Source organism: Protopterus annectens, chromosome 2.part1 (genome assembly GCF_019279795.1).
Source record: "Protopterus annectens isolate FY-2018-M chromosome 2.part1, PAN1.0, whole genome shotgun sequence".
In the NCBI taxonomy this organism is placed as follows: Eukaryota; Metazoa; Chordata; order Ceratodontiformes; family Protopteridae; genus Protopterus; species Protopterus annectens.
In genome coordinates, this window is record NC_056729.1 from 1,914,033,461 (window position 1) to 1,914,057,177 (window position 23,717).

At 37.9% G+C, this 23,717-nt stretch overlaps 1 protein-coding gene across 1 annotated transcript in view; it reads right to left on the reverse strand.

Annotated features, from left to right (window-relative positions):
- The window catches only part of LOC122795067, a 498,483-nt gene that overhangs the window by 252,504 nt on the left and 222,262 nt on the right, over positions 1-23,717 (reverse strand). The window contains exon 3 of the mRNA XM_044063642.1: positions 16,989-18,212. Within this exon, the coding sequence (XP_043919577.1) occupies positions 16,989-18,212 (1,224 nt within the window). The remainder of the gene's footprint in view (positions 1-16,988; positions 18,213-23,717) is intronic.

The following is a 23,717-nucleotide window of genomic DNA, read 5'->3' on the forward strand; positions in this document are numbered from 1 at the left end:
CTCTTTCTTGATCAGAGACTGATTGTCTACTTTTCCATAGCAAAGACTCAGGACTAGCCCAGCTCCATTCTCCCTTGCTATGCTCAGGCTCACTTCACTCCTCTACCCACCCCTATTCCCAACGACCCCCCCATATCATTCTCTTTATACTTAACCCTCTGACATTCCCAGAGTCTTACACCACACCCCTTCCTGTCTTCCAGAACATTCACTCCCATCCCCTTTCCTTACTGTCACTACTTATACTAGTATTCCTACAAATCCTAGCTCTACAACTCCTTCTACTGGCCCTATCATCAACCCTACCCTAAAAATCTTCCATAAGCACTACTACTTGTTTGTGTCTTTCAGCTTTTCCCAGTCAGGGGTCGCCACAGCGGAACTCCGGTCCACTAATGATTGGCAGTAGAGTTTTACGTGCTGGCTTGCCGGGCCTAACGCACAACCTTCAATGAAGGAACACCCATTCACGCATGTCGCCACACAGAAGACGCTCTAACTGAGAATCAAATGGGCAACGTCTAACTGTGAGGTGACAACACTACCGCAGCACCACCACTGCAGTTCCATACGCACTACTACTACTTAACTCAAAAAGCTACTCACTTTTCTCAACTTCCAACATGATTATCTCACCTTATACCATATTCTGTTTGCCTCCATTACTTCTCCTCTCATCATTGACAGTCCTATCATTCTTATTTAACCCCAGCCTGCAGTAGCCCTAGAAATTCTCAAAACTATATCTTCTCTTATTCTCAGCAATCTGTTGATGTTACCTCATCTATCCTCTCCTTAAATACTCCTCTCCCTAGAATCAGAATACCTCCTTTCCACACTATCCATTCTAAAACTAAAACAAAACATTTTTGCAGCTACTTATACAAACATAAGTTCTACTTCCTCCCAGTCACCCTATTATTATCAGGAGACATTCATCCCAATACTTGACCAGTCACAGCTTCACTCTCCAGCAATTCTACCCTTCCTAACCAACATATCCCTACCCTGACTAATAAACACATCTCATTCTACTCAATGAGTATTAGATGTATACTCAGTAAAACTAGTGAATTCCATGCCCAGGTTGCTAACCATACCCCAGGTGTAATCACTCTTTCAGAAACATGGATGAAACCTCATATCCCAGAAAGGGGCATTTGTTTCCCAAGGTTTAATATACTTTGCCTAGATCACCAGAAGAAAAAAGGGGGTGGAGTAGCTATCATTTACTCTAGCCATCTAACTCTCACTTGTCTTAATGAACCAATCCCATATTTCACTCCTGCAGAAATCCTGGCAGCCAACTTTAAACTTAATAACTTCTCTGCCGTAACCATCTATATTCCCCAGGTGATAATTTTCTCCTTCTTGAAAACTTTCTCTCCTATCTCACTGATCACTATCCAAATGAAACAATTCTCCTTGGTGATGTAAATATAAATTGGTAAGCTCTAAATGATCCTAACTCTTCTTCTTGCATTAAACAAAATGGCTTTATACAACTAATATCTGAACCTACTCACTACAATAACTCACAAATCCCTAGTACTTTAATTGAGTGGATACTAGTATCTGACCATTCTATATATCATAACCCTGAAACCTTACCCAATTCCCTTAGTGTTCACTCTCCAATAAAAGTTACTAGATTCACCCCCCACATTACCAGACCTCATAGATACATAACTTGTAGAAAACTATCCACTTTCTCTCCTGACATCTTTAATATCCTTCTTTCAAGAATTAACTGGAGTCACCTTAATGACCTGTATCTGGATGAAGCAGTCCAATCATTTCTTTCTTGATATACTAAACTCTCTTAAATCTCTTTGTACTGTTAGAATGAACTCAAAAATATCCCCATGGCTCTCTAATGCAATCCGTACTCTAACAAGAAATATGGACAAGCTGTGGAAAACCTGGATGAGATCTAAACTCCCCTCTGACTGACAAAAGTACAGAGAACTTAGAAACTTGACATTGCTAAAGATAAAAAGGAATTTGACTTCAACCATCCTACTGCACTCAAATATCATCCTAAAAAATTCTGGAACTCAATCAACCAAATTTTGCATCCTGGAAACCCTTCCTAGGTTTATAGGTTCGTATGTGTTTAGTAGGTTGATGACCACAATGGCCTTTTTAAGCCTAGCCATGCATCCCAAATCTCTGACAAGTTCTGATACCCTTGACAAGTGTAAGCATGGGCCTGGTAAATGAACCATTTACAGGTTACCTGTTTGCATCAGAGAAATAGGTGACAAACCATGGATGAATTTCTGTTTACCCATCCAATTGTCCAAGTTGCACTTGAATTGGATTAGGGAGGAACTCTACTTCTCATGGATGGGGACCCTGTTCTATAGGCAGGTTAGTCTCTGGGATACATACCTATCTCTCCAACAGGTCCTATTTATATCACAGACAAGGTTTAAGTCTTTAGAACGGGGAATTATAGGTTCATAGGTTCATAGATAGATACTAGGCTATCAGCCCAAGGGCATAAGTAAGCCTAGCCAACAAGGTTCCCTGGCGTATGCCACCCAAGAAAGTTATTTTCCTGTGCCCCTATTGAGCAGAACCACAGAAGTGATCCCTGGGGTGTGTTTCCTATTTCACATCCACTCATCAAGATTTTTCTTAACGAGTGCTAATGAGGAACTCTGCTTGACATAGATGGGTAGCTGGTTCCAGAGTATGAGAAGTCTCTGGGACAGGAATCTATCCCTCCAGCATGTCCTGTTTATTGTGGTGACAAGGTTTAGGTCACTAGAGCATGTAGCTAGGAGGGATTGGGATTTCATTAGGTGTAGCATATCCAACAGCTCTGGGTTTGACATAGCTTTATATGTTAGGCAGAGATCACCTCGGAGTAGGCGATGTGCTATGGAGTAAAGCTGGAGTTTTTTGAGACGGTCAGTGTAGGGCATCTGTTTGAGACCAGTAATCCTCTTTCTGAGGTACTTCTGTGGCCTTTCCAGCTGCTGCAGATGTCTTGTGAGGTACATTCCAAAAGGGGCATTATACTCTATAATAGTTCTAAAGAGTGTAGAGTAGAGGGGAACAATTACCTCGTTTTTCCTGAATGAGAACCCTTTTGTGAGGAGGTGTGCCACATAGAAGGATTTCCTAACTAATGTGGCAATGTGATTATCAAAGGAGAGACTACTGCCCACCTAGGCCCCAAGGACTCTTATCACAAATTCGGCATTAAGTAGACTGCTGCCTATGTGGTAGTTCATGGGTACAGAGTTTTTACCAAAGGGGATGACGATGCACTTTTTGGCATTGCGCTTGAAGCCATTGGCTCTGACACCAGGCATCTGTCTCAGTGAGGCCCTTCTGTAGGATGTCCACATCATTTGGGGACTCGACTATGGCTCCTAGTTTGCAGTCATCTGCAAACATCATTATCCGAAGGCTTTCTGTGCTAGCCTGTACTTTAGAGACATAGATACCAAACAGGAGAGGTCCCAGGACTGAACCCTGTGGTACTCCACTTGTCACTGGTTTGAAGTCAGATTTGGAGTCTGCAACTTTTACAGTGTGGATTCTGTCAGTGAGCCAGTTGGCAACCCATCTTGTGACATATGGATTTATATCTAGTTTAGTGAGTTGAGCTATAATTCCAGAATGGGGGATGGTGTCAAAAGCCTTGGTAAGGTCAAGATAGGATGTGTAAACTACCTTACCATTGTCTACACCTTTGGTGACTGCCTCAAAGAAGTTGATCAGGTTCAGGAGGCATGATCTGCCTTTCACAAACCTGAACTGGGTGGGGCCAGAGTTTGGAGGTTACTAAAGTCTTTGTTTATGAGTTCCATGATGATACATTCCATGACCTTACAGACCAGGCTCATCAGGCTAATAGAGCGATAGTTTCAGGGATCAGTGGTGGCTCCCCCTTTGTGGAGTGGGATAACTGTTGCTGTGCACCATTCAGTGGGCACCAAGCCTGATATGAGGCTATGCTTGGACATGGTGCTTAGGTGGGGAGCCAGTTCTTTCTGAAATTCATGTAAAACACAGCCTGGGATGTTGTCCAGTCCAATGGATGCTGTTTTTGGCATTAGAGAGTGCAGCTTTTACCTGCGCAGTTGTGGTTACAAGGACTCTGCATTCTTCCTGTATAGATTTGGCCCTTTAGGGGGTGAGAGGAGGTTAAACTTAGCACTGAACCTATCTGCCAGGATGTTGGCAATATCAGTTGTTTCTGTAATTTTCATGCCATTGTGCTGTAACTCAGAGCAGATCTGGGTGTTGCCATTGAGATTCTTGATATAGCTATAGAATGCTTTGTGGTTGTCCCTAGAATCAGTGGTGATTTTGTTTTTATAGCTAGCCTTGGATGATCTTAAAAGGGATCTCAGCTTCTTACTGAGGCTGAACAGGGAGCTCCTGCACTCATGGGATTTTATTCTCTTTTGCAACAGTTTCTTCCTTCTGTTCTAGAGTTTGTTTATGGCAGGCAACCACCAGATTGGCTTCCTTTTTTTGGAGGATAGAGTCTTGGTTCTGTCTGGGAAAGCACGATCCATGCACTCATGTAAGTGCTTATAGAGTGCATTTGTGTAGGATTCAGCAGTCGTAACTGCATTGTCCATCTGCATAGGTGTCATGAAGTTCGCCACTTCTGTCTTAAAAAGCATGAAGTTGGCTTTGGAGAATTTTTTTTACCGTGGTTTCCTTAATGGGGGATGATGGTGGGGGTAGGATGTGGATATCTAGGGTGATTAGCTTATGGTCGGATCTGGTCAATGAGGAGTTGACGACAGGTGTAGAACACCAGTCACTCATGTTGGTAATGACTAGGTCTAAGATATTGTTGCCTCTGGTGGGGTTGTGGATAAGTTGATCCAGGGCACTGGAATTTATTAATTCCAGAAAGCATTGAGTGAAGGAGGTGGTACACGAGTAGTTTTCCCAGATAATGGTGGAATAGTTGAAATTGTCCATTATTGAGGTGTTTGGTTGAACCCTAATATTTTCCGGTATATCAAGAAGAGAGGAGTGGGAATCCTGGGGCATGGTGGGGAATCTGTTCCAAGCTACAATTTGGATTGCAGTTTTGCCCAGAGTTAGTTGCACTTGGATAACCTTGGATGCATTATGCTGAGCAACTAGCCTGCAGGTGTGGATATCCTTAATGAATATGGACACAACTCCGCCTTTGGAGTTCCGGAGTCCAGGTTAGATGGCCGAAAAGTGTGGTATGAGTTATAGTTTGGTAATGCAGGGGTGCTCTCTGGAGCCTTGAACCAGGTCTCCGTCACTGCACAGATATCGATGTTCTCCATTTTATGGACTGCCTCAAGGGAGTGCATTTTGAGATTTAAACTTCTAGCATTGAGTAGCATTACCCTCAGTTTTTGCTTGCCTGTTCCTCTTATGGTGGTGAATTTGTCATTTGAACCTTGCCTAAAAAAGGCACTATGGGGGCAGTAGGAGCCTTAGCCAGTATCCAGAATCCCCGGGTTGACAGGTGCAGGCCATCTCTGACAAAGCATCAAGGTGTATCGACCATGTCATCCCAGGCAGAAAGATACTGGATCCCCTCAGAATGACACCAGAAGCTTAGCCAATTGTTGAAGTCAATAATTTTGTCTTTGTACTGCGGTATCATTCTGGGCGAAGGCAGGATGCTACTCAGGGCTAGGGTCATACCTACCTGGGCTACAAGGTCGGAGAGCTCTTCCATGTCTCTTTTCATGTAGTCCAGGGAGGTCTCAGGTCATTCACATCAACATGGATAATGACAGAGTCATATTTGTACTTGTTGTGGAGTGACCTGAGTGCGTGGGCTGACAGTAACCTTCTTCTTGTTTAGCTTAGTGAGTGGGACATCAGTGTGCCTGACTATAGAGTCACCTATGACTAGTGTGTTGGATATGTTGTTTTGCCTTATGGGCTGTGGTTGAGTGGCACACTGAGCCTGTGTCATTTGGCTTGTTTTGGGGGGTGGAGGTTGCTTGCATTTCTGCTTTGGAGGTCTCTGTTGCTTGAGCAGATTATTATTGAGAGCCTCCGTGAATGTTTTTGTGTTTCATATGTGTGGATTTTGGTGGTGTAGGTTTAGTGGGATTATGTGATGAGTGTGGTGTGGTGCAAGTGTTTACCTTCTCCTCTTGACTGTCAAGTTCAGTCTTGGTTGGAGAGAGCTTTACCTCCAGTTTGGCTAGATAAGTGCAACTCTCACAGGTTGTCGTGTTGGGTAGTAGGAGGAGAGGATTGTCTTTGTACATGAGGCAATTGCTACATTGCCCCAAGATGCCCAGATTAATCAGATAGACAGGAGAGAACACTGGGAGCTGACCCTTGGACATCCTAAATAAAAAAAATATATATTTTCCTCTAGACAAGTGAGGAAAGTGAGTACAAGAGCTGTTTTTCTCTAAGCAAGTGAGGAAAGTAAGTACAATAACAGTTTTCCTGTAGGTAATGAGGAAGATTGAGTGCTATAGTAATTAGTAGCTTATTTAGTGCTTACAAGTTTTGAACAAGTGCAGAGCATGAATAAGCAAATTCAAGTGCTAAAACTAAGAATCTGTATCTGAACTAGACTAGTTACAGGAAAGAAACAAGTGCAAATGCGGGCTTTTAAATCCAAAAGTTGAGAGAGATGGAAAAATTGCCCAAACGGCTAATAAATAAATTTCTGGGCCAGAACCACTCCTTATGTGGTAGATAGGTTACCTAGTGCTTACCACTCCCACTGATAAGCTAGAAGGCTTCCCTCCAACACAGAAAGGCTTGGGAGGCTCAGGAGCTTGCAAACAGTCCTGGATACAGCAAATCTGTAACTGGACTAGACTAGTTATAGGAAATGGGGGAAACAAGTGCAAATGCGGGTTTTTAAAGCAGAAAGTTGCAAGAGATTGAAAAACTGCCCAAATGACCAATAACTACAATTTCTGGGCCAGAACCATTCCTTATGTGGTAGATAGGTTACCCAGTGCTTACCTCTCCCACTGATAAGATAGCAGGCTTCACTCAAACACAGAAAGGGGGCCTCAGGAGCTTACAAACAGTCCTGGATACAGCAAATCTGTATCTGGACTAGACTAGTTACAGGAAAGGAGGGAAACAAGAGCAAATGCAGGCTTTTAAAGCATAAATTTGAGAGAGATGGAAAAACTGCCCAAAAGGACAATAACTTCAATGTCTTGGCCAGAACCACTCCTTATGTGGTAGATAGGTTACCTAGTTACCTTTCCCACTGATAAGCTAGAAGGCTTCTCTCCAACACAGAAAGGCTTGGGTGCTGAGGAGCTTACAAACAGTCCTGGATACAGCAAATCTGTGTCTGGACTAGACTAGTTACAGGAAGCAGGGGAAACAAGTGCAAGTGCGGGCTTTTAAAGCAGAAAGTTGAGAGAGAGATGGAAAAACTGCCCAAACAGCCAATAACTACAATTTCTGGGCCAGAGCCACTCCTTATGTGGTAGATAGGTTACCTAGTGCTTAACTCTCCCACGAATAAGCTAGCAGGCTTCCCTCCAACACAGACAGGCTTGGGGGGGGGGTGCTCAGAAGCTTACAAACAGTCCTGGATATAGCAAAGCTGTATCTGGACTAGACTAGTTACAGGAAAGGCAGGAAACAAGTGTAATTTGTTTTTGTTACAGCTAAGCAGAACACATGGAGATTCTAGCAAAGTTTTTTTTTTGTAAAGGAAAGGAAGAGAGAAGAAGCAGAAGATAATTCAAGGCTAGGAAACTAAGTGGGTTGGCCTTCTCAAATGTTCTCTCTGTATTAGGTAGAATGAGCTAATGACTCTAAACTGGGAGGAGTGTCCCAGATCAAATTTACAGTAGGGGTGGGCAACTGCAAAGCCACCAAGTAGCAAGGAGCTAGGAGACTCTACAGAATGCTTTTAACTGCAAACAAATCAGTTATATGATACACTCCTTGGGAAGAAATCAGAACAAACAAATAGGACCTTACAAGTAGAGAAAATTTCCCGTTAATACCTTTCACACAGTGAAACTAGTAAAAAATGTTTACAAACAGTGTGACAGTAAAAAACGTATTTATCAGGCCCTGTAAGGCAGACAATTTTAGTTTAACCATGCAGATTAGTTAATAGCAATAAAGTACAGTAAAAGTATGCAGCAGGCAATAAAAAGTGCTATATATAAATTGCTGGAAGCAATAACTAGTACAAATAAGCAAAAAAAAAAAAAAAAACAGGATACTTATTGTTATAGATCTCATATCAGAGTTGTAGTCAATGCCCCTCCTTCACTCAGCTCAGTGGGTATAGACAGAATTCCTCTCAAATTTATTGCTTAAATACCAGAAGATACAACCTTAAACAACCTTTTTAAAAAAAAGTTCAAAAGGACCAATGAGTGCTTACTCCAAGCCCTAGACAATCCAACCGCCACCAACCAGAAGCCAATAAACACAATCCTGCCACAAAGGTAAAGAAATGCTTCTGCTAATTCAAGATGGCCTGGTCATGTGCTCAGAACAACCACTGCAAAAAGAAACAGGCCCAGAGACAGCAAATCTGAACTGGGACAATACTACAGCTACTAGCCTACACTCGTTTAGACAGTAAACATTACAGGAATATTTATCACAGCAGAAGAACAGCAGTGAGCCATAAAATGAAAGTTTTTAAACAGATAAAGGAGAAAGGAGACTCTACAGAATGCTTTTAACTGCAAACAAATCAGCTATATGATACACTCCTTGGCAGGAAATCAGAACAAACAAATAGGTGTTTAACAAATAGAGAAAATTTTCCCATTAATACCTTTCACACAGTGAAACTAGCTAAAAATCTTTACAAACAGTGTGACAGTAAAAACCTTATTTATCAGGCCCTGTAAGGCAGATAGTTTTAGTTTAACCATGCAGATTAGTTAATATCAATAAAATACAGTAAAAAGTATGCAGCAGGCAATAAAAAGTGCTATATATAAATTGCTAGAAGCAATAACTAGTAAAAATAAGCAAAAAAAAAAAAAGGATACTTATTGTTATATATCTCAGATCAGAGCTGTAGTCAATGCCCCTCATTCATTCGGCTCAGTGTGTATAGACAGAAATCCTCTCAAAGTTAGGGCTTAAATACCAGAAGATACAACCTTAAACAATTAAAAAAAAAAAAGCTCAAAATAACCAATGAGTGCTTACTCCAAGCCCTAGACCATCCAACCCCCACCAGCCAGCAGCCAATCAACACAATCCTGCCACAAAGGTAAAGAAAGACTTCTGCTAATTCAAGATCGCCTGTTCATGTGCTCAGAACAACCACTGCAAAAACAAACAGACCCAGAGACAGCAAATCTGACCTGGGACAATACTACAGTTACTAGCCTACACTCCTTTAGACAGTAAACACTACAGAAATGTTTATCACAGCAGAAGAATAGCAGTGAGCCACAAAATGAAAGTTTGTAAACAGATAAAGGAGTAAGGAGACTCTATAGAATGCTTTTAACTACAAACAAATCAGTTATATGATACACTCTTTGGCAAGAAATCAAAATAAACAAACAGGTGCTTAACAAGTAGAGAACAGTTCCTGTTAATACCTTTCACACAGTGAAACTAGCTAAAAAGCTTTACAAACAGTGTGACAGTAAAAACCTTATTTATCAGGCCCTGTAAGGCAGACAATTTTAGCTTAACAATGCAAATGGTACTGTTTGTTTTTTAGATATGCAGGAGGTCTATCAGAGTGGGGTCTGACAATGCCCTGTATGCCAGGCATAGATCTCCCCTCAAAAGCTTGTAGGAGACACAATACATGGATGGGGCCTTGAGGCAGTCTGCATAGGACATATTACTTATGCCCTGTATTCTTTTAGTGAGGAGCCTCTGTGGACGTTCCAGTTGTTTGATATGCCTGGTTAGGTACATACCAAAGGGGACATTGTACTCAGTGATAAGTCTGATGAATGCTGAATACAGTGGAACAATGACTTCCTTGGACTTACATGCCATACCTTTGTTTATAAGTTGGGCAGCATAAAATTATTTCCACACCACTGAAGACACATGATGATCAAAGACTAGATTACTATCTATGTGTGTCCCTAAGTCCCTGACTACTGGGTCAACTCTAAGGGGGTGTGTTGTCAATGTGATAGTTATATCAGGAATAGATGACTTCCCAAATGATACAAGTATGCATTCCTTGGCATTTAGTTTTAGCCCATGACTCTGACAACAGCTGTTTGCCTGTGTCAGCCCCTCCTGGAGCACATTTGTGTCAGTGTGAGATTCAATGACAGCTCCTAATTTGTAATCATTTGCAAATTTAGTCAGCCAGAGACCACTGACATTAGTCTTGACTTCTGAGAAGTAAATTCCAAAAAGGAGCCGTCCAAGGACTGATTCCTGAGGGACTCCACTTGTGACTGGCCTCTTTGTAGAGATGGAGTCCCCAATTCTAACTTCTTGGGTCCTGTCTGTGAGCCAGTTGGCTATCCACTCGGTGACATATTGGTTTGTACCTAACCTCTTGACCTCTTGAGTTTATCAACAATGCCTGAGTAGAGTATTGTGTCAAATGCCTTGGCCAGGTCAAGGTAGGAAGTGTGAATGATTTTGCTCTCATCCATTGCTCTGGTGACCTTCTCAGAGAAGTCCACCAGGTTGAGTAGGCAAGATCTGCCCTTGATGAAACCAAACTGGGTTGGGTCCAGTGTCTGGAGGTTTACTATATCTCTATTGATCATCTCCATAATTCTTTCCATGGCTTTACATATAAGACTTGTGAGACTTATGGGTCTGTAGTTTCCAGCCCCAATCCCTACCCAAATAGTACACCTGAAGACACTGCCACTATCTTTAACACCTTCTTTATTGACACTGTAACAAAGATGATTAATACAACCCCCCCCCCAGCTAATGATCCAAATCACTCTGTCCTACCTTCTGGTTCTAACCCCTCTAAACCCTTTTCTTTTCAACCTGTATCAACTAATTATATCAAATCTCTACTCTCCAAGTTAAAATTGTGCTCTACATATATATATATATATATATATATATATATATATATATATATATATATATATATATATGTATATATATGTGTATATATATATATATATATATATATATATATATATATATATATATATATATATATAAAATATACTAACTCCGAGAACGCACTACAGTGGGGAAAGGGTCCATTTTTTGATTCCTCACTATAGTGCAATCCGCCCCAAAATGCAGAATATGCAATGAGTGAATGTCACTGTGCATTCACTCATTGCACATTCGAAGCATTTTGCGTTCAACGTTTGCAAACTTTGCAAATGTCCTTTCGAACATCTGCTGTTTGCCCGGATGCAAAACGCACACATGAAGGTAAACCCTGCAAAACACAGTGTATTTGTATGCATGTTAAATTCACACCCCTTCCCCCATCAGTGTGACATTTGAGCTGGTGCCACCCTACTTTGTAGCTGTTATAATAATATAACCCTTAAGTACATAAAATAAATGATGTGGCGCATCTTATTTAACCAGATTATTAATGCTGTGATTCTTTCCAAGACAATAAACTACATGGCTGGAAATAAAAAAAAAACTTAGATCATATGGCAGTCTAAAAATGTATATAAATAAATAAATGTATGTACATATACATTTTGCATGCAAAAAAACTCGTACAAATCATATTTTATTTCAGTAAACTATTGTTAACAAAGATAAACTATCTACAAAAATCTTATTGTATAATTAGCTATTATTGTTATTAAACATCATTTCGAATAAAGTGGAAAAAAGAATAAGAAAAATAAAAATGTATAATAATAGAAACAAAATGTACACTTCAATTAAAAATGATTTAACATGGTATTTAAAACCAGCTGGAAGAATAAAATATACCACTAGCTACAACCAAATGACAGAGATGGATGACATAAAAAGGGCATTTGATTTATGGAACTCTAACCTTACCACATTATGGGAAGAAAAACGTATTACTGAAAATCTTTAGAATTATTTATGGAGTTTTTGAATACCACCTTATAGACCCATGGTAGCAAGTGGAGGTTCCCTTACTGATGCCACAGCCATTTACTTTGATCACTTGCTGAAACCTCTAGCAGAAAAGAATAAGTCATACATTTTTGAGGAAAATAAAAAAACATTACAGTGGAAGCTGACAGTATTTTATTAACTATTGATGTGGAATCCATGTACACAGTGCTCCCTCACAATTACTGTATAACAGCAGCTATGTAGTCTTTTAAGAAACATAATCAAGGTACACAGGCACAACTGCAAAAGTTAAGCAAGTGCATTAATCTTGTACTGGACTTTAATTCATTTTCTTTCAATGGCAAACACTACAAAAAAAAAAAAAACTGGTATAGCAATGGAGGTTGCCATGATTTCCAGCATAGCCAACATAGTCTTGGGCAAGTGGGAGGAGGACTTTGTGTTAAACAACACAGACTACATGCAGCATATCACATGCTATGTATGTTATATTGATGATATCTTTAATGTGTGGGAAGGTGACACCTTGCAGCTTGGAGATTTTATCACTTACCTCAAACAACCCCTTTCCTGAAATGTACCTCTTCCCATAGCTATACTTCAACCACTTTCTTAGATATGCAGATTTCCAAGGACACCAACATTAACAGAATCACCACTGATCTATTCAGAATACCAACCAGGGTTAACTTATTACTCCACAGTAAAAGTCTGCATCCTGCAAAAAACAAATACAATGTGAAGTCTCGGGTCTATAGATTAGCTAGAATTACCACAGAGATGGAACCATTTTTAAGAAACCTGAACAACTTAGAGAATGATTTTTTAGTGAGAGGTTATGAAAGTCAGATGTTAAAAAACATTCTGTAACCCATTACAGAAGTGAAAAGGACTGAAGCACTTTCACTCAACCTCCCCAGTAGGAGAATGTTAAGAAATTCCACAGGGAATAACAAATGCAAAAATAGCTGCATTGTGACATACACTTTAGATTATCACAGTATCAAAAATGTTATCAAAGAAAACTGGGCCACTGTTACAGGAAACACTTTTCTGATTAACGTCATAGATCAAGCCCCATCCTTTGTTTACAGGAAGGCCAGGAGCATTAGAAGTTTTGTTGAATTTAAACCTAGACTATATGAGAGAAACACTTATTTAAAGAAAATCATTAAGACCAGTGCAGGGGGTGACTGTAACACTACAGACATAATTTACAGGGCACAGTGCAATGAATGTGATGTATTATATGTTGACAGGACTGTAAATAAACTTAAACATAGGATTTCATTTCATCTGTCAGAAATTCGCTCTGGATGTAAAAATAATGCACTAGCCAAACACATTGCTCTTCATAAAAGACACACTGGTTTTAAGTTCCAGATCCTGGATCTCATAGACATGGCTGATCTGGAAGGGGACATCCTGAATATGCTGGAGAAATATGAACTGATGTGGCAATTAAAGCTGAACTCTTTTAGGAAGCCTGGACTAAACTACTACTGTTCACTTAAAAGTATACTGGAACTTAAAAAATTGCCACATTGTTTACATGATTAGTTTTATTTTATTCTTCCAGTTGGGTTTAAATACCATGTTAAATCATTTTAATTGAAGTGTATATTTTGTTTCTATCATCACGCATTTTTCTTTTTCTTATTCTTTTTTTCCACTTTATTTGAAATGATGTTTAATAACAATACTAACTAATTATACAATAAGATTTTTGTAGATAGTTTTTAGAGATTTTGTACACAGACCTGACCTGAAGAAGTCTAGAAGGATGAAAGTGATCTTTGTTAACAATAGTTTATGAAAATAGAATATGATTTGTACAATTCATTTTTTGTGCATGCAAAATGTATATGTACATATATTTATTTATTTACATACATTTTTAGATTGCCAAATGCTCTAAGGTTTATTTATTTCCAGCCATGTAGTAAATTGTCTTGGAAAAATCACAGCATTAATAATCTGGTTAAATAAGATGTGCCACATCATATTGTTTTGTTTGTTTTTAAGTACATAAGGGTTATATTATTATGACAGCTACTAAGTAGGGCAGGACCAGCTCGAATGTCACACCGATGGGGGGAGGGATGTGAATTTAACATGCATGACAATACACTGTGTTTTACAACACAATAAACTACTCTCTTGCCTGATAAAAAAGTATATATAGAGTTAGAAAGCTTGTGAAGAAACTATCATTCTGTTTTGTTTGTTTTACTTGGATCTCTTGTATCGGAATATAATAAAATTGAGCATGAGTCCTTGTGGCAGATGTTCTGTCAATTTATAGTATCAACTTTTGAGAGAATAAATGGCAAAAAGTTTGAAACACAGGATAGTTTTTCCTGTATAACTAAGGGAATATTTTACTCTATTAATTGTTCTTGCAATTGTTTTTATATTGGGGAAAGTAAAAGAAGCCTAAGTGAAAGGATAAAAGAGCATGTCAGGGACATAAAAAATAACAAAATTATAAGCCCTGTAGCAGATCATTTTAATAGAGTACATTTAGGAAATACAAGTAGTTTAAAAGTGAAAGTTGTGGAACAGGTTTCATTACAATTTGCCAATGAAGATGTGCTTAAGCATTCATTAAGGAAAAAGGAATCAATTTTTATTATTAAATATAACACAATGCAGCCTAATGGGCTAAATAAAGAATGTAACTGGCAAAGTTTTATTTAATGATTGTTTTAGCTTTAAGAGATTTCTACTTTGCATAATTGGTGTAATTGATTAATTGGAATTGACTGTGTTATAAATAGGAAGCATTCAGTGTTTGCATTATACTCTGTAAAGGCTGTTATGGCCGAGGCGTTAGGAGATTTTATGGTGAAATTCATTGTTATCTACTTCATTGTGGAATCAACAGACTTCTATTTATTGAAAGGAAGAAGGTGTCATTGGTTTGTTGGTACGTGGTTTGTAAAATAATTTATTGATCAAGTGCTTTCATTTTCCCCACAGGAAACTTCATGAGAATAACTCAGTAAACAAAAGTTGCACCTTCAAACACACTAAGAGTCATCTGATTGGTTCAAGAATAAATTAACATTTAACACTTAAATGCATATATAACATAACAATAAAACATTAGTGCTTTAGTATTTAAGTGCGCTTAACTTAAATGCAGGAACCAGGGAATAATGATCATTTAAACCTAGAGTTACACAGGCATTCAAACGGAATTGCCATATAAGTTCCCAGTATTGTGTTAAATGTTAATTTATTCTTGCATATTATTCTTTTTCAAACATATCTTTTTCAACAGATATTACTCTTTTAACAAACATTATCTAATGTATGCAATTAATCTATTTTATTTAATTAATTAACTTGAATTATGTTAATAGTCAAACCAATCAGATAACTCCTAGTGTGTTTTAAGGTACAACTTTTGTTTGCTGACTTATTCTGATGAAGTTTCCCATGGAGGAAACAAAAGCACTTAATCAATAAGTTATTTTGTTTTTACTTCTCGACTCCATTTATTACTAGGCTGGGAATTTTGGTTTTTGGTTTTAGTCTCCACTCAGTTAATTTTAGTTTAATAAAGGGGGATGGATAGGCTAAGGACATATAAATTTTCATAGAACATTTTACTGACAGCTACTTAGGAAGTTATATTAGCTAGTCATAACTTGAAGACGAGAAATAATGTGTTTTTGGAGCCGGAAAATTTATAATAAGAGAAAATACTTTAATGTTAGAGTAGCTAGATTATGGTGACATTTTCTCATGGATATAAGAAGTTCTGAGATATTAGTCAATGTGACTAGATCACATAGAGCCAATTTTTACACAATCAACTGGCTAGCCCTGGCATTGCCTGCAGTCTGTGTTCCATGTTCTCCTATCTTGAGAATATTACACACCAGTGTAGATGCTCAGAGCAGTTGGTTTGTACAACTCTTCCCCTATAGGGCACCATCTAGTGTCTGTGCTGCTGCACACAACTCCCACTCTTGGGTAAGTTTCAGATGAAAACACCCAGCATGTTTTTTTTTTTTTCCTTTGGGAATTGGGAGGAACCCCACAGAGATAGAATGAGAACATGCAAACTCTTCACAGGCATAGGCAGAGGACAGGATTGAACATTATAGCTTGGAGGCGAAAACCTAAAACATTATGCAAACTGTGTTTTTTTCTAAGAGTCCTACTCAATTTAAAAGTCACCATGGCTTTTTCTGTGGTGGTAAAAGTAGGGTTTGCAATGCCCTTTATCAGGTCCCATATTCCTAAAATAACACTGTAACACTGTAATCTCATCTGAAGTGGATGTAATTGTGCATGTGTGTGTGTGGGGGGGGGTACAACTAAGGCTGCTTCCAATTTAAAGTGAAGGTTGTGACAATGTACATACAGCATGGCTGTGACTGTATTCTGTCAGATTGTCTCTATATGAAGTGACTGTTGTGAATTAGTGTATCTGCAGCATAGCTGGGAATGTATTCCTTCAGACTGTATATTTTATTTTATATCATCAGTGAGTATGTACAGGACTAGTATCCACGGTGGTGGTGCTGCGGTAGTATTGTCGCCTCACAGTAAGATGCTGTCTGGTTCGATTCTCAGCTAGAGCGTCTTCTGCGTGGAGACATGTGTGAGTGGGCGTACCTTCGTTAAAGGTTGTGCATCAGGGCTGGCAACTCGGCACGTAAAAATCAACTGCCAATAATTAGCGGACCGGAGTTCTGCTGTGGTGACCTCTAACCCCGGTCGGTAAAAGCCGAAAGACACAACAAGTGAGTATGTACAGGAGTGGACTCCTTAAATAAAATAAACAACCCTTGCCCTATTGTTTTGCCTGGTGATGCAATTTTACCAGTATTACAACCATTCAAAATATGAAGAGAGATGTTTTTAATCATTGCAATATTGAATAAGCCCAGGATATCCTTCTTGGTGTTGCATTCATAGAAAGCTGTCACAGGAAGCAATGCATGCATTCATTATTTCACATATATTCAAAGGATTTCATTAAGTATACTTACTGTTTATCGCTGGTGCAGTTGTTCCAATGCCCACCCAACTTCCTGTGCCATAGATGTAGACTGCAAAAGATGAGGAACAATGTTGTAAAATAAAGCTCTCATTTACAGAAGGTAATGCAATATCTGTCCAGGCATAATCGGTCCCATTCATGGAATTCCATGCTGGTGTAAATGAGTGCGTACTGTTGCCTTTGAAGATTTCTAACAGTGCTGACATTTTAGCAATCACACGAACATAGTTGTTTACATGAAATTCTGTATTGATAACATAGGAGCTGGAAAGTGATTCAAACGGAATGACATTCATTATGAATGGATCTGTTGAATAGTTGCCAGATCCTCCTGTGTAGGTGTACATTACCATGATCGGTTTTGTAGCATCAATTGCTAAGAAAGAGTTTGAAGGCAGATGAATTTCTGAGTATCTCCCTTCCTGAAGAGTTATGTTGTTACTTGTCCCTCCAATTATATATTGTATGTCAGTTGTTTGTGAAGCAATAAGTGAGACAATATCTGTATAGTTTGCAACAGCTATTGAAGACACCAGAAAGGTCCTACCCCAGTCATTTACTGGGATTAGCTGCTCAAATACAATATCACAGGCTGAATTGTAAGTGGCACAAGCATTCCCAGACAAAACAGCAACTGGATACTTGGACTGGACTCTAGTACCAGTTAAACTGGTAGAACTCTGTAACTGAACAGCTTCAAAGGCAGACAGTGTAATTGTTAGATTCTCTCCTGGCTGATAATATGATCCATTGTAAGTGACTGTGCTTGATAATGTGACAACGATTTCATTTGTTTGATTATGGTTGATAATCACAAATTCTGAAGCAATGTTAGAATATCCTGTAGGAGCAAAAACATAATATTCTGAACCAAGAGAATTCACTGGGAAAATTGTTGATGAATCAGCTGTGTATTGTTTATAGTTGATGGACACTACAGTGATGGGCTTGGTAGATTTTATTATGACTGTTCTGTCTGAAAATACTGCAGTGCCCTGGAGTTCTAAAGTGGAAGGTAACAGAACAGTTCTTGTTTCCCATTCTTCGAGTATGAGAGTGAGCTCAAAACTTGTGTTGTAAATTATTACATGGACAGATGTTGACGGATTTAGAGCAGTGACAGTAAGCTGGAAGACATTATTGTAATTGTATGTTCCAACGTTTTGCATGAAGGCCGTGATAAATTCAGTCCCTTCACTGTCCCAACTGATACCTATTAAAAAAAATGCATATATATTTGACATAAAAAAGTGTTACATGCATTCTAAGATTTTATATAGTAAAGAAAATATTTATACACATATTTAATGTAAGTTACAAAATAATCATGTCAGTCAAATGTATAAAATAATCATGTTAGCAAAATGTCTTAATATATCTACATTTTATTTATTTTTATAGACTGTGTGCATGAGCATAAACAATAGGATATGACACAACCAGGTTTATATCACGTAGACAAACTACTCTAAAAACATTTACAAGAAATATACTGAAATTATATGGATAAAAAGTACCACTGTATCACAGAATAAGTGATTCCATCAAGACTTTTTTTCATCAAAGAGCACACTGTGATATTAATTACTGTTTGCCTTTTCTCATTATGTTCTTATTAACTATAATATGGTAGGACATCAATTTACTCTCTTTCCTCTGAGAACAATGTTTAGTTTATCTAATTTTACCAAAAGAATTAAGTGTGTCTTTAGTAAGAACAGATTTGGATAGTGAGTTACTTCACAGCTTCTGCAAGTGACATTGAATACGGGTCTTTGATACCTTCCGTATACTGAAGATAGGTGATGTTTAGTAGCCGAGGTGCACATTTTAAACAGGTGGCATTTTATAGCAGCAACAGACTGTCTAGAGATAGAGTTAGATATGTGGAATTGAGACTGTCCTATGAACAGAACCCTGTGGGATAACTATGAAGTTTCCTTAAATTATCAAACAGTTTATTCCACTTAATCCAAGTTCACAGCTTTTTGAATACTTGTCCTGCCTCTACCTTACCGAAAAAATTACTTCATATGTCTCCAATGTATTGGTTCTTAAACAAATGGGAGATGTTTGTGCATGTCTCCCAGTGGTCCTGGCTGTAGACTTCCAGAAAGTGATGACCACGTGGAAGGGGAGACTCAGGGGGGGGAGTATTCCCTGATCAGATTGGTTTAATAAGGCACATACTTACTTACTGCACAGTGCACATCAGCTGTTTAGTGTAAATCTTTGTTTCATATATAGATGTATAGGAAGATAGCTTGATTGATAGATAGCTAGACAGAGCTGTAAAAAAAAAAAATATATATATATATATATATATATATATATATATATATACGTGTGTGTCTGCATCAGATGATTGAAATTTCAAAACTTCGAATATCATATGACCGAGGGCCATATGATCAAAGTTTTGAAACTTTGAATATTATGAATGGATGTCACTGTACAGCGCAGAACAGGAACGTTACTGTAGTGTGATCTCGAAGTTGGTATATTTAATCAGCATGGAGTGTCAGGGGTGCACATGGGCTTGACCAACTGCAAAAATGTACAAGAAATATTTTTTTGTTTTTAAGTTTTGAAATTTTGATCATCTAAAGGGGATCTGTGCATATATCTATCTATCTATAATTATATATATATATATATATATATATATATATATATATATATATATGTGTGTGTGTGTGTGTGTGTGTGTGTGTGTGTGTGTGGGTGTGTGTGTGTTTACATATATATATATATATATATATATATATATATATATATATATATATATATATATATATATATATATATATATATATATATGTGTGGATATATATATATATATATATATATATATATATATATATATACATATATATATATGTGTGTGTGTGTGTATATATATATATATATATATATATATATATATATATATATATATATACATATATATGTGTGTGTGTACGTATGTGTAAAAGTACTTGTACCTTTAAGAATTCTTAGGACTTATAATGCGCTGAGCTCTCAAAGAATTCTTGGAGAGGATGTGGCAGTTGTAACTGTGCACTTAATGTGCCGCCATTTTGTGTGGAACTATTTTTGCATCATAACCTTGAAATCCTTGGTCTAGTGCCGTTAAATGAACACCACAGGTCAGGGTCTGGTACAATAATTTGATAGAGAGCCATGGAGTGAATCCACTGGGATATTTTTCACTTATAATAATTGAATCTACATGGGTAAGATATAATTCAGAGCCAGAAACAATGCCAAGCATGCAGGGAAATGCTGTAGAGTTCAAAATAAGCTGCTTACTGACAAGTTGCTGTTTTGTCTCAAAATAAAGTGATATTACTGATTTTCAGCAAGAAATACCTAGGATCATAAAATTAATTAGAAATATCAAAATGCAGCCGTCCACAACTATTTAGCTGTGTAAAGTCACTTGTCTGGCCATGATGGAAGCAAAGGTTCATATCCTTTCAGTCACTAGCAAAATAAAATAAATAATAAATAAATATAGATAAACACTTTTTTTTTCCATAGACACAACAAGTTGAAGCTATTTTCAACTCATTTTAGTTTTCTAAAGGTCATAGGGTTACATATGAGTCAGTAATAAATAAGATCAATAAACCTTTTGTGAAAGAAAGAAATGTCACTTATGATTCATAGATTGCTACTGGACTATCGATGTTGGGGGGAGGGGGCTTTCAAAGCCTAGTCAAGTTTTCCCGAAAGAATAATGATGTCCTGTAACTAAACAGGACAATGAAATGATATGATTTCACAAAAGTCATTTATATGAACTGCATGAATATGATGGCTTTCACCAGACAATACAGGGACACATTATTGAGAGAAAAGTGATTTGCCTAGCTGATTCTAAAATGTCTTGAAAGTTACATTTAGAAGTGAGAAACTGGGACTGCAAGACAGGGTGAATTAGTAAAGACAAAATATTACAAAGTTCAACAAATGGTGTGTCAAGTAATATGAAAAGAAAATGACAAGTGCAGTAAAAAGCATGAGTATATTAAGTGTGTGCATGAGAAGCCAAATGAATGTAAATGTATCCAGGGCTCCAGATGTATCCTTTCACATACAGGGTTGAGCAGTGTGCAGCATTTAGCAGAATAAGTAAGAAATGCAGCAAGATGGAACATTTCACTGTTGTGTGTAAAACTAGGCTGGTAGAAAAAGTAATTACTGAGAATAAAACTGAGAACTGAGGAATGTGGTCAGAAATCCCTTTTTCTTGGCTTCATTGAATGCTATATCAATCATTGAATCAGACTGGTGGGTCAAGTTCATAAAAGGTAGAACCCAAATAAGCTTTAGGAGAGGTGCTGGGACTGATGTCACTGTAGTGCGGGAACATATGAAGATAGGAACAACAATAGGCAAGTTATGACAAGTACCATAAGATGCCCAGCTATATACACATTTAAACATGCCCAATTAAAAGCTTGTGCCTCCCTTTTCAAGCACCTAATAGTGGTACATATAAAACAATCTCCAAGTGTCCACAAGTACATGAATAAGCTGATAGAAGAATACAGCCCTACAGGTAAACTGAAGTGTATAGGAAAATTCCAGACAGTGACTGAGTGGTGGAAGCCAAGTATGAATTTTGGATATATATACTGGAAGGTACAAATGTGAATACTCTGCTCAGTAAACTGTGGACACCAAGTAGGGTCTGATTGGCTGAATAAACAGAATTTATATTGATGTCACCACTCACCAGTGAAGTTGAAGCTGAAGATGAACATTATCCCATATGCTTGACAGCACTGAGATGGGTACTACTACCCATACTCTGCAAAGCAGAGGGAAAATGCAGACAGTTGGTGTAGCTGAGGGTGTAAGTGAACCTAAAGATTGGTGTGCTAGAGTTACTGGTTATCAAAAAAAGAGCAGTATAGGAAAATGTGTTGATTTAATAAAAAAGTTAAATGATGCAGTCATGAAGGAATGGTTCAGTCTACTTACCCTTTGACATATTGCCCCTTTACTCCATTACAGCAAGGTCTATGGCAACCTCCCCCCCAAAAAAAAAACAGCAGATACTTGTACATTTAAACAAAAAAGTCACTTTGTAGTAGCAGAGTATAGTTGCAAGATATAGACATTCTGTGCATATTAGCAGCAAGTAGGCAAGAATTTGTTTCCAGTTTCAAGACGTTTACCAGATCTGTCATTCCAACTGAAGTAAGCATAGATCATAGTATACAACTTGTAACCATGGAATCCCTGCAGATTACTGAAGATTAAGGCTTCACACATACTATATCAGGTCCTCACTACCCAAAATCCAATGAGCTTGACAAAGGAGGTGTCTAAAGTTCTGAGTGATGTTACGTATTTCCGTAGTTGCTTCTTGGCAGACATATTGGCACTACTTTACCTATGCTGGCATCCAGACTGAATGCAGAACTATTCCTTTCAAATCTGTTAATAAAGGGAGGTGGAGCCTAGTTGGCCAACTGAGAGCAGTGAAATTTGAGAGCTCCATAAACTAGTATAATATTATAGGAAAATGTTATTATTTTCAAGTTTAAAACATGAGAAATCTATAGATAAACTACTAAACTACATAAATATCAATTTTGGTGGAGATATACAAAAAATTTCCTGTTAAAGTAACTTTGAGATATATTGAGTCACTGAATATGAACAACTCAAGGAATTCTCATCCAGATGCTGCTTTGAAAAAAGAACTGCAATTGATGACATCTACCTTACAGGAACTATCTTTGAAGATGGATGGCTTTAAAAATGACTTAGAAAACCTCAAATTAAATTCTCAAAAACAGACTGATACTCCTTAAGGAACTATAGAACAACACTATATAAAAATAACAAATATAGAGACTTCTCAAAATGACATTGAAGGGAGACTCAAAGAAGAATTCCAAAAAGAATTTCTGCTTAAACAGAATACATGGCTGCTTAACATAATAGATGACTTAGAAAACAGGGAAAGGCGAAACAACATAAAGATCTTTGGTCTGCCTAAAAACACTGAAGGAGAAGGTATTATTTCATTCTTAACAACCTGGATTCCTGAAATTCTAGACTTGAAAGAGGGACTTTCATTTGGAATTAAAAAGGCGCACGCACTGAGGAAACCTGTTTCTAACTCAACCAATACTTCACCTAGATCCAAAGTTATAAAATTTCTTTCATTTCTGGACAAGGAACTAATATTAAAATCTGCTTGGAGAAAATCACCCTTAAAATACAACCAAAACCTGATAAGGTTTGACAATGATTATTCTTCCAAAATACTAGAACAAAGAAAAAAAGTCTAGCCAATGATAAAACTGTTAAAATAAAACAACATCAAAGCACAGCTGGCCTTTCCAGCAAAGATAAAAACACTTTTTGCCAATGAGATGAGAACCTTTAATGACTTAGAAGAAACTACTATATTCATCAAAAACAACAACATAGTCCCCGGGATTCATGAAGCTTGTGCCAGGCGCAGGCATAGCGTAGGCGGTATAATGCCAAATATGGCCGTCGAGCGATTCAGGTACGATCCAATTCCACGTGCACTACCGGCGTATGCCAGAACTGCGCAGCCCCTGGCTTAGGTATGCTAATAACCTCATGCGCAGTGTCGCACCATGCAAATGAAGGCATATAGTGATTCATGAAGTGGTGCAGGTGTAGCGTAAGCCCACGGAAATGTAAACCAAAAAACACGGTTTAC